Here is a 12250-nt window from a genome sequence, read left to right as displayed (position 1 = left end):
TACAGATCATGTCTGCTGAAGAGTTCCATCCGAGGGGACCCAGGAGCAGGAGATGAGCCTTTCCTGCCGTGGAACCTCATTCCCTGAAATGAGGTTAGTCCCAAATCTACTGGCCTTCTGGAAATCTCTTTAAACATAATTTTTCCAGTAGGCTTGTGGATTCCATGGAAATAGGGAGCCTGAAGGATTGTTATATGACTGCAACTGAAACCAGAATGTCCCCTGCTAAGCAAGGCGATTGCTACTAAGTGAATCACATCCAATTGTATGCATCTTTTTGCCATGGTTAAGCAAATCACTATAGTTGTTAAGTGAATCACGTGGCCATTGAATGAATCTGGCATCTCCCACTGACTTTGCTGGTCAGAAGCCAGTCGGAAAGATTGCAAATGGTGATCACATAACCCAAGGATGCTGCAGCCATCCCTAAATACATTGCTGGTTGCCACTCTCCTGAACACTGATCACATGACCACAGGGAGGCTGCAATAATTCTAAGTGTGAGGACCAATCATAAGTCATTTCTTTCAGTGCTTTTATAACTTTGAACGATGAATAGCTGTAACTTAAGGACTACCTGTATTATATGCAGGATTTGGTTCTTTCTACGACGGTCTCCTCTGTATTTATGCTTAGTTGATTTTAATGGATGCTTTAGACTTTTTAATTGTTTCATTGTATGTTAACAGTCATGTTTGTGAGATGGGAGGCTATACAGGGAGTCCTCGACTTACAATACTTCATTTAGTGACCGTTCAAAGTTACAACAGCACTAAAAAAGTGACTTATGACCATTTTTCTTTGCAGCATCCCCAGGGTCACGTGATTTACATTCAGATGCTTGACAACTGGTTCATATTTATGATGGATGCAGTGTCCCTGGGTCAAGTGATCCCCTTTTGCAACCTTCTAACAAGCAAAGTCAGTGGGGAAGCCAAATTCACTTAACAACTGCGTTACTAATTTAACAACTGCAGTGATTCGCTTAACAAATGTGGCAAGCAAAGTCGTAAAATGGGGCAAAACTCAATTAACAAATTTCTCACTTAGCAACATAAATTCTGGGCTCAATTGTGGTCATAAGTCGAGGACTACCTGTATAAGTTTGATAATTAAAGCAGATTGTGGGGGCAAAAATTAAGAAACATTTGTTTCTTCTTCTTGCAAGTAAAATTTTAGACTTAATTATCTTACTTTTTTTCTCAGTTAAGAACACAGTGGAAGGCAGGAGAAATTCTGGATACAGTACCTCCTCCAACAATATGTCACGTGTCAATCTATTATTTAGACATTCATGAATGAAATAAAACAATCAATCTCAGCTTTCTGCTCAAGTGACAGATTGTTCAACAGAAGGATGAAAATTCAATGCCAGTCTGGTTTTCTGAGCTTACACCTTTCTCTCTGAAATTTCTGACCCAGTGGATTATGGATCAAAACTTTAGCTTTAAAATTTTTGACATTTCAACAGAGGCATTTGAAAAGAATTGCAAGTTGAGTTTTGCTTCACCAAACTAAAAATGTATATCCAGTGGGAAGTAAGTAAAGTTCCCTGTTTTACAGGAAAATGGTTTTCAAACATTGGAATCTATCTTTCTTTCCGCTATCTTCCTGAGATTGTCTTTCTTGGGCTAAAAGACACTTGTCAAAGGCTTACTGACTGCAGTACATTAAAGCAACCGTCTGCCTCTTATAAATGCAAACATACTAGAAAAGGTATTGAAAATTACTGATGTAATGCACTGGTTCATTCATCCCTAAGTGCTACAACAAATCATTGCAAGATTTAAGTTTTCACATTGATTGCTCCTAACTGTAAAGTCACTGGATCTGATCAGATGGCTACACCTGGCTGATGATCTTGTGTAGAACTGGAAACTTATGCAGGACTGGATGCATCTTGCACACAACCACAGAGTTGTAGACTACTGAAATCAAAAGCACATCTAGAAAGAAGACAGTGACAAACCACTTCCACACTGTTGTCAAAATACATGGATACATTCATGAAGTTGCCAGAGGCTGACTTGAAAATTGTAGTTTCAAATACAAGTAAGCCTTTGACTTACAGCACTTCATTTAGTGACCATTCAAAGTTACAGCAGCACTGAAAAAAGTGACTTATGACCATTTTTCACACTTAGACTGTTGCAGCATCCCCATGGTCACATGAATGAAATTTGGACACTTGGCCACTAACTCATATTTATGACATCTGCAGTGTCCCAGGGGTCATGCAATCACCTTTTGCAACCTTCTGATAAGCAAAGTCAATGGGAAAGCCAGATTCACTTAACAATTGTGTTACTAACTTAACAACTGCAGTGATTCACTTAACAATTGTGGCAAAAAAAGGCCATAAAATGGGGCAAAACTTTAACAACTGTCTCACTTAGCAACAGAAACTTGGGGCTCAATTGTATTTCTAAATTGAGGACCACCTGTATCTGAAAGAATGTCACACAGAAGGTGGTCAAGACTCACTTTCTGTTGTCCCAGTTTACCAAACATGTGATAAGGGATTTAAATCCCAAGAAGGTCTATGAATCCAAATATATCTTTCTAAAAAAAAAGCAGTTCCCCAATAACCCTCCAGAAAGATGGAGGGTCATCCTTCATTTGTTGTGCGTAGGTAGAGGTTAAATACTCATCTGCTCTGGGATGCTTTTATTTGGATTCCTTCATGGAAGAGGAAATTAAGTACAATAGCCATGGCCATTAAATGATCTTAGACTGCTCCATTCATTCCTTTCCAACACTACTCTGATCATTCCACTCCCACATCCAACAATTGTCTACATTTTAAGTCCTAATTGAAATACTGTATACTGTTCCAAAATATTGAAGTGGGTCACAAAGCAAAGCTTGTGGTTGGAACATACACTATCTCCAGTTCCTATCCTCACAGTCAAGTTTCTTTTGCCAATGTGAACAACTACTAAACATCAAGTATGCATGACATAAAGCCTGCTGCTTATATTTGCAGACTGTTTTTACCCTGGAAAGCTTTTGGGAGGGAGAAAGATAATACTGAAATCAATGAGAACTTAGACACAACCAAGATAGGTCCATTGAAATTAAAGAACTTAGGTACAGTTGAATATAACCATATGAAACACTCTCTGCATTCACCCTTCAAATTAAATAAGCATACCCAGGAAATTTACTAGACTGCATATGTGGTCACTTATACAAACTATACTTTTAAATCTTGCATGCTGGGTATTTAAAACCTCACACCCAGAAAACCAGTCACTGTAGATGTCCTTATTTTTACTGAAATCAAAATTAGCTTTCCTATGCTGCCCTGTTAGTTTAATGAAACTTGACATGACAGGCTGTGATAATCAAGCCTGAATTTTCTGCATTATGCTAAGTCACTTGTCTTGGATTAATACAAACCCTGTCACTTATGGGATATTCTCCAAACTGTAATTAAAGCATTCGTGGCTTGGATTATTTACAAACCAAGTCTGAATGTATGCATATTTCATAAAAATAGAAAAATGTAGCTTTCAAGATACAACCTTTACATATATTGTACAACAAAGGACAATTAGCTATCAAATCCCAAGTACTGGAAGAAGAAGGCTAGACCTTCCTACAATAATGTTATACACTTCTCTGGAAATACATCAAGAATATGCTAAGCAAATGATATCAAGTTCAAGTCTGCTTTTGATCTAGCAATACTAATATGACTGATCTAGCAAGAAAATAGAAATTGACTATATAGGACATTTTCTTCTGTTTTCTTTGTTTCTTCTAATATCTAGATGCAGTACCTGTTTCCAGAGTCCAATGAAGATGTCAGAGGACTACCTAAGGCCCAGGTATATTGCTGAAAATAATATTCCCATGAGAAAAAGGAAGCCTAAAACAAGTTTTACACATTGATGCCTTTATAAAGATTACCCTCTTGTCTCTGATTTACAATATATTCCATAACTATGGCAGTAAAGCACTAACATTTTACATTTGCTTAGTCTTATATGTGCTATGGTATTAAACCACAAATAAGTTCTATTTACCTGCATTTATTATATTATTATGCTCAGCAGCCTACTTATAATGAAACAAAATACTGTTCCTTGGGGCGTTTATTAAATTGAACAGGAAAGGAAAAATGTTAGGATTTCTCTGGAAACGGCTACAGTATTATAGTATTCCTGTCCTAAAGACAAGATAATATACATTACAAAGTTTGCAAAAGGTTAATATGTCAAAAGTTTTACTTAGTTGTCTGAAATTGCTTTTTGTAAACTGCTATTTACCTATATAAACAGTCCAGATGTAACTAATTTACATTTTTATAAGGAACTATAACTGTTATAAATATCATATTATGCAGGTGGCTTACTAAACTTCTTGATCAAAGTTTTTACCTAATCCTCTAATTCACAGAAGTCAGTTTTAGAGCCTACAGTCTCTTTCTATAGAACTCTTTGCATTTTGTCAGAGTATATGTGTATCACACATCACATACAATACTGTTAACTTTCTGCTACTCTCTACTCTCATTAATTTGACTTACCCAACTTATTAAACAGAATTTATATAAGTCACAAAATACAAGAACGTGGTGAATCCAATTCTCCAATTAATGATGTATAATGCTGCTAACACTTAGTTCCATTAATGAGGAACAAAAGTCCACCAAGTGAAGTATCGTGTTGAACCAATTCTAAAACTAATCCTTGAGGAATGGTGCTTAACTTATTTGCAGTTGATATATTTGCAAAAAGGATTATGAAAACCTTTGCATATTTTCTGTGCTTAACTAAAGTACTCTCATCTCCCTCATTCCCAGTTTCTGATGTTTTAATGTATACAATCCCAGCTTAGCACGGAATGTTAGAAGTGATGTATGACACTTTTTTATCCACTTCAGGCAGCTGGTGAAATAGGCAGGACTTAAAAATAAAATAAAAGCAAACACAATGCAGTAATATGAAGCAGCATTCAGCAGATTTGAAAGAATGTATTTTGGTGCATTCAAATTATATGAACAGTCTTTCAAATCCATATGAATGAGAAACCTTGAATAGGCAAATTCCAAAATCAAGTGGATACCATCTTTTCATATTACAGTTATACATACTATACAGCGGTATGTAAAACTCCAGTGGCAGACTAAGCAGATACAATCTGTTCATGCCTTGATTCTAGCTTGATCCTATAGACAGAACTCATCGAACTGTATGAATTTAAATACTTTATAAGGCCATTCAGGTCAGTCTAGGATAACTAATAATAAAAACAAGAAGAGCAAAGTAAACTAAACATACTACAATACAGTGCAATTCTGTAAGCAAAATCCATCCTTACTACATAATAAGCATGGGGGCATACTATTAATCGCAAATGCTTAGTGCCAATTATATAATACCTGCGGAAAAGCAGATAGCGCAACAGAGAAGCAGCATCTCCAGGGTCCAACCAGATGATACCAGAGGAGACCTAGAACACGCCCACCCCATTGAATCTGGTGGAAGGTACAGAAATCACTGAAGATAGGCAGTCCTACAAGTGACCCAGACCTAGGTCATACAGGATTTCATAGGTGACAATAAACACCTTGAACTGCACCCAGAAATCAATTGGGAGTTTAGTCCAGTTTGTAAAAAATGATTTTAGATGGGTGTACCAGGGTGTACAGAGATCTGCACATCTTCTGGGGAAGAAGCAAGGTAAGATAGATTCAATTATAATGGTGATAGATACACTGTTGGAGGATCTAAAAGAACATGTTAGGGACCTAGGATCATGTATGGTACATAACCTTACCTAAATATGGTTCTTAAATTGAATGCTAATGATTATTCATAAAGAGATAACCATGGTGATGATGGGATTGCCAGGTAATAACAAAAGAATGATTTCTTTCTAATAGTACTAGCACCATACAATGGTAATTCCTCAGTCCGGCCAGGACTGAGGAATTTTTTAATTTTTAACTTATTGTAATTGGGGTTTTAATCAGAGTCATAGGGGTTTTAGATTTTAATTAAGGAAAATTTAATCTATTTTAATTGTTTTTTTTATTAAAGAGTTTTACAAAAACAAAATTTTACAATATATCCCCAAATTTGCTAAGTTTGTAAGCCGCCCTGAGTCTTCGGAGAAGGGCGGGATATAAATGGAATTAAAATAAAATAAAAAAATAAATTGTTATTAATTTTTGTATTGTAATGTTGTTTTAATTGCCTTGTGAACCGCCCTGGGTCCTACGGGAGAAGGGCGGTATATAAGTTTAATAAATAATAAATAATAATAATAATAATAGATCCATCCCTGGTGCCATGTCCACACACAAGGGTGTACATATCATATCCTCACCCACTGATAATAGCCCTCAAGTTTCTCCACAATTTCTGAAAAGCCTAGTAAAACTTAACAGATTTCTTTGGACTTCTATAGAGCAGAGGATAGAAGCCTCAATATTTCACAACACTCTTTCATTAACAACTTATTTCCAGGCACCATTACAAATGGCTCCCAAATCCTGATAATCTGACAAAATACATCTCTTTTGATAGGCTTCTCAGGCACCTGCAGCATTCAAAGGATATCAGCTGCTTCAAAAAAAATGCTGAATTGTGCACTTTTTTGAGAAGGAGTAAGGTTACACAAATTGTCAATAACACTGCAGAATATTTCTTGGAGACAGGTGACATGAAGTAGTATCAGTCCAGTCAGCTCACACATAATGACAGATTACACTGTCATTGCAAGGTAAGCTTAAAAACTGCAATGTGTGTGTAATACAGGGGATCAGGTAACAAGACAGAAAAGTGCCAGTAAAATTTATGTAAATTCTTCTTGTTATCTGTGATAAGTTATACTACTGGTAGTTCTTCAGCATCCAATTCCTGTCCAATGAGATTGAGTCACCTATATCCCATTGTTATATATAACTTCACCTTAACTTTGAACTAGGTTAATACATCTGCACCTCTTCCCCAGTATATTTCTATTCTGCTAATACTAATCAATTTTACTAGCAACAGGGAGAAAGGAAATAATCTTGAAACTAAACTTTACAAAAGGAGGGGCAACCACAAAATTCCTTCAAAAGGGCAAATAAGGAGAAAGCACTGTAAACTATTAGTACAGCATGCATCCAAAAAAAAGAGAAAATCTTTGGCTGCTCAACGGGGACAACTGGAAAACCATTTGATTAATCCTTTGTTTTTCTACCACCCCCTGCAGAATATTTGCTTGAGGGAACCGCTGCTGCTCTTGCAAAGTTAGGTGTTTTCACAGGACTAGTAAACGGTGGTAGTAAAACGGGTCTCGATTCCTCACGTCTTCTTTCTGCGCCCGCCAGGTTTAAGTTCCATTCGGGGGAACCGCTTTCTGCTGCTCTCTTTTTTCCCCCGCTGTCTGCCTGGCAGGCAGATTTTCCTGGAAAGCCTCTTTTCGTGCCAGGCGCTTTCATCCTCCAGGCCGCCGCCGCGCGCCCCAGACAAGACTTTTCGGGCCCTGGAGGAACCGGAGCGCTCTCGGCCAGCTCCGTCTCGCCCCCTCCCCTGGCTCTTAGCAGCCCCTGAACCAGGGCGACCTTGGCCCACGTTCCAGGCATTCCTGCGCCGGCTCCTAAGCGGAGGAGTTACTAGCGGTCACCAGCGTGAGCCGAGCTTTCGGCGGGCCCCTTCCCCGCCCTCCTCCATGCCAGCCAGCGCAGTGGCGGAGCTGCTCCGGCCTCTCCTGACGCCGCGGGAGTAAACACGCCAAGAGGCTAAGACTCCGGGACCGGCGGCTCCATTCAACACAGAAGGGAGGAAGGAAGGAAGGAAGCGCCGCGGGCTACACACACACGCGTTTCGCGCGCGTCACCTTCGCTTCTCCAACTCGACGCGCGCGAAACGGCCCGCCCACCAAACGGCCCCTAACACCTCTCGGCGGGCTTTCCCGCTTATTTTACCAGCGGCCGCCGGGCTTCGGCTTTCGCGAGCGGCGAGGAACCCACCCACCCACCCACCCACCCCCAAATCCCGGGCAAAGGCGCGCAAAGCCCTGAAGCCGCCCCATTTTTCAAGCAAAGGGGGACGAAGGAATCCGAAGGCGTGAGGGAAACGCAAGCGGCATTCATCGCCGCTCGAACGCTCCTCGGAGCGTAAAAGACATTCCGCCGCAAGCTCCCGGAGACGCCACGTTGGGGGAAGCGACCGAGGGGAAACCCGCCCCTCGCCCGCCCTCTGGATTTGGCCCGTCCTCCTCACCTCTGGTGGTCCCACTCGAGCCACTCCCCTTTAGAAGAGAGCAACCCGATGAAAGCCACCTGAACCCGTTCGCGCACCTGCCCTCCGTCTCCCCAACACCAACCAACCAACCTGCCTGCCTACCTGCCTGCTTGCTTGCCTGGCTGGCTGTTAGCGTGCCCTGGTAGGGCGGACGGCTGGCTGGGCGCAGCAGCCCCAGGGGTCGGTCCCTGCCGCTAAGGCTGACGCTACACCTGGCCGGTAGGTGGTTTCAGGGACATGGCGAGTTCTGCCCTTTTCCTTTTTTCCTTTTCTTTTTTTTACACAGCCTTTCTCCTCTGGGGACGAAGCACCGGGTCCCAGCCACGTTAGCCTCCTTCCTAGAAGGAGCGCCCCGAAACAAGCCCTCTTTGAAGTCCGCCAGCGTGCAATCTTGGTCGGAGACCCCGCTGTCGGGGGCTCTGCGCCCTCCCCAATTCCCCGCCCCGTTGCCCATTGCATGGCATCGAAACTCTCCCCTTTGTCGCACGCTTCCTCCCTTCCTTTCTCTGCCAGGGCCTCGCGCTGCCCGGCAGCCGGTTTCCTCCAGGTTTGTTGGTTCGGTTCTTTTCTCCTCCACGGCCGAGGCCCGCAGCGTTTCGGCCTCTCTCTCTCTCTCTCTCTCTCTCTCTCTCTCTCTCCTCCAAAGGGAGACGAGTTGCTCTCGGGACTTACTTGAGGCCCCGACGTTCCGGCTAGCCGACTTTCCGCAAAGCGCGACGAGGCAGCAGTAGCAGCTCCAGATACGCAGGGTTGTAAGGAGCGCCGGTCTACACATGGCTCGGAACGCGGCCGGTCTTCGGACCGAAACGAGGGGAAGGCGAAAGGGGTTGGGAGCGTTCGTGCAAAAGAATGAGGCGGGCGGCCGGGCGGCCGAAGAAAAGTTTCCCGAAGTTTCACGGACGAGAAAGCTGGGGAAAAAAAAAAAAGGGCGAGAGCCTCCACGGGAAAAGCGAGGGAGACGCTAACTCCCGCGCCCGGCTCCTTTCCACCGCGCCTTAAGTGCCTGAAGCGAAATATGCAAATGAGCCTCCCCACCTATTGGCTCTTATCTTACGCATTCTTGGTGTGAAGGGAGGAGGGGCCCCTTTTAGCCCCTGGCATTGGAGGGAAGCTTGGCTGGACGGCCGAGCCCTTTTCCTTCCAAAAGATGCCTTCGCCTAAGCCAGGGGTAGGCAACCTCGGCTCTTTTATGACTCATGGACTTCAACTCCCAGAATTCCTGAGCCAGCCAAGCTGGCTCAGGAATTCTGGGAGTTGAAGTCCATGAGTCATAAAAGAGCCGAGGTTGCCTACCCCTGGCCTAAGCGAGCGGGGTCATTTAGCGTCCCTGCGGTTAGAAACCGCGCACGGAGTGGGGCTTCTGAAGAAGGCAGTCCTCCTCCTGTACGCCGCCAGAGTTTGCAACAACGAAAACAACAACAACAACAACAGTTAATTCTGGGATGGATAGGGATCGTGGGGGGGGGGGGGGGAAACCAGGGATGGTTTTGATCCGCAGCGGTGTGGAACAAAGTTCGCCCGGGGAACCGAACCGGGCATCGATTATTTCCTTGATCCCGGTTTTTTTTTAGGCAGGGTTTGCGATCCGAGGCCGAAGAGGAGCGCGGAGTGCACGGTCTGCCTTTGTGCGCGCTACTCTTTAAAGAAGCTGCGGTTTCTCCCGAGTTGTCAACCGGAGCCCCGCCATCCCGGAAACGCGTTTGCCTTAAAGAGGCGTCGGTAACCGCGCGCTCCTGCCTTTGCCGCCGATGGCTTTTCCAGTTTCGTCTTCAAAACGCCCCAGTTCCTTTTGCCTTCGCGGGTTTAAGGGGCGCTGGCTTCCCCCGAAGGTATTCCCACGGTTACAGCGTTACGGAAGGATAATAATGCAGGTGAATATTATCAGGCACGACCTGCAGGTGGATAGGGTGTTCTCTTATTTGGGTCCTCAGGCTCGCTGTTCAAACAGTAATCACCAATTCGTAGAGCAGGAGCAAGTTGATTTGTTTTACATCTACTAATCAGTAACTCTCTCCAGTCTGGGGCAGGAGTGTTCAACCTTGGCCACTATATAGTACTTGTGGACTTCAACTCCCAGAATCCCCTGGCCAGCATGGCTAGGTGTCATAGCTAAGCTAGGGAATTCTGGAAATTGAAGTCCTCAAGTCTTAAAGTGGCCTGGTTTAGGAGTTATGATCCACTCCCTGCCCAACTCTGGAAAAGGTAATTTCCTATTAGTGATGGGTAAACTTAAATGTTTATTTTGTACTGAACTGCAAAAAAACAACTGCTTGCTCTGACATAAAATACTATTCCTAATTAATTTTTAATTTACTGGTTTCTAACTTCAGAAAAAAATGGAGCATTTAGAGTCCTGCTTTGCAGTAAAGGCAACTGTGTTCCTTATTGGCGCTTGAGAAATATAAAGGTGAAAGCCATCTAATCCCCAAAGAAAATTTTCTGTGCAAACCCAATTCCATAAGGAGGGGATGTGCAAGAGCCTAGGAAGATCTACCAGATCAAAGTTCACAAAAGTGGTTTCATCACATCATTTGCCATTTACTTCAGCAACGGTTCCCTTCTGTGTGCCTCAGTCTAGAATATGCAGTCTCCCACCCTCCCACCCCCATCTTCCTCATTTGAGAAATCACATTCCTTTTTTTTTCAGAACTCTTCTGTATCCTTCCCAGTATTTTTTTTCTCTGATGCATGCAGTTTAAACTTGCTCCTAAAATTGTGTAATGGGCAATTCACTCTGCCATCTCTATCCCAGGTCGTAGTAACTCTCCATTTGGAAAGCTTTCTTTTTTAAAAGTAATCTCCGCAGTCCCAGATGAGAAGTATACAATTTCATCAGAAAGAGAACGCAATCACACTTTCCATTTGGGAAAAATGAATTTAATCAGAGTCGATCCAAGACATTTGTTGCCTGGGGCAAAGGACAAGATGATGACCTCTTGTTATGCATGTGCAAAATTAATTTAAACTGGCAGTTAGAGGGGGGGGGTTTCCCTCAACACTGACAATTAGGCAACATCTCCAGCTGAAGATGGCTGAGTCACTATGTGGAATGCAGCAGGAAAGTTTGGCCTCTGGCTTCTCAGGGCACCTCTTTAGCCTGAAGCAGTTCCCTTGTTTTGCCTAAAACTGACTAGAGTTGGAAACAAATCTTTTCCCTGAGGTAAAATTTGGCAAATTTTTCAAACTTATTTTTTTTAAATTCCTCTGATGTTACGTTGCTTAGCAACACAAACTAACTTTAAGTGAGATTAGGTGGCTCTGTTTTTGTTTAATGATAATGTAAAATACAACTTTTTCCAGCGGGTAATGAGGATGGCAAGGATATGTTGCAATATTCTCAAAGGGGAACTTTAATTGTAGAACTCAGAGCAGCCTGTTAAAACAAGAACTATTCAGCAGTGAAATCTTGCACTCAGTGTATTCAACCTTCAAATCTCTCTCTCTCTCTCTCACACACACACACACACACCTACTACAGATTAAATATCACTTTCATTGCCTTTTCCCTTGTACATAAAATAAAACAGGATTAGTTTATTAAGTACGCTGAGCACCAGCATCTGCAGAGAGAAAAAAAACAAGCAAGAATACTTACTTGTACTGAAGAAGAAAATAGCTGTAGCTCAGAATTGAACTGTGTGGTCCCTGATGCTCTCTGAGTTTGATAATTTTCTTGCAGAAGTTTCATTATCAAAGTAGGAAACATCGTCATTGCTAGTATTGATGATGTTACCTTGTATGGTAATGAAATGTCTACAAGAAAACCACCAAGCTCAGAGAGCACTAAGAACCCCACAGACTCACTTGCTTTGTACATGCAACCATGCCTAACACCTGCACAGAGGGATGATTGCTTTGATAGTACAATCAGTGCTTTTTTTGGAAAAGAAAAAGGTGCTGGAACTCACACGTCATACAACCCGCCTTGCCTACCCTACAAGGTTCCATCCAAAAAAGGTGCCAGAACTCCGTTCTGAGCGTTCTATGACAAAAAAAGCCCTGAG

General features: G+C 42.7%; 1 protein-coding gene across 1 annotated transcript in view; it reads right to left on the bottom strand.

Annotated features, from left to right (window-relative positions):
- Positions 1–9208, bottom strand: part of LPL (lipoprotein lipase) — a 29258-nt gene extending 20050 nt beyond the window's left edge. The window contains exon 1 of the mRNA XM_081320323.1: positions 8919–9208. Coding sequence (XP_081176449.1) covers positions 8919–9021 — 103 coding nt within the window. The 5' untranslated portion in view covers positions 9022–9208. The remainder of the gene's footprint in view (positions 1–8918) is intronic.
- Between the last annotated feature and the right edge of the window lie 3042 nt (positions 9209–12250).

The sequence above is a fragment of the Vipera berus genome (genome assembly GCF_964194415.1).
Source record: "Vipera berus genome assembly, chromosome: 2".
In the NCBI taxonomy this organism is placed as follows: Eukaryota; Metazoa; Chordata; class Lepidosauria; order Squamata; family Viperidae; genus Vipera; species Vipera berus.
Note: the sequence above shows the minus strand (reverse complement) of the source record. Positions and strands in the feature narration are given on the sequence as shown.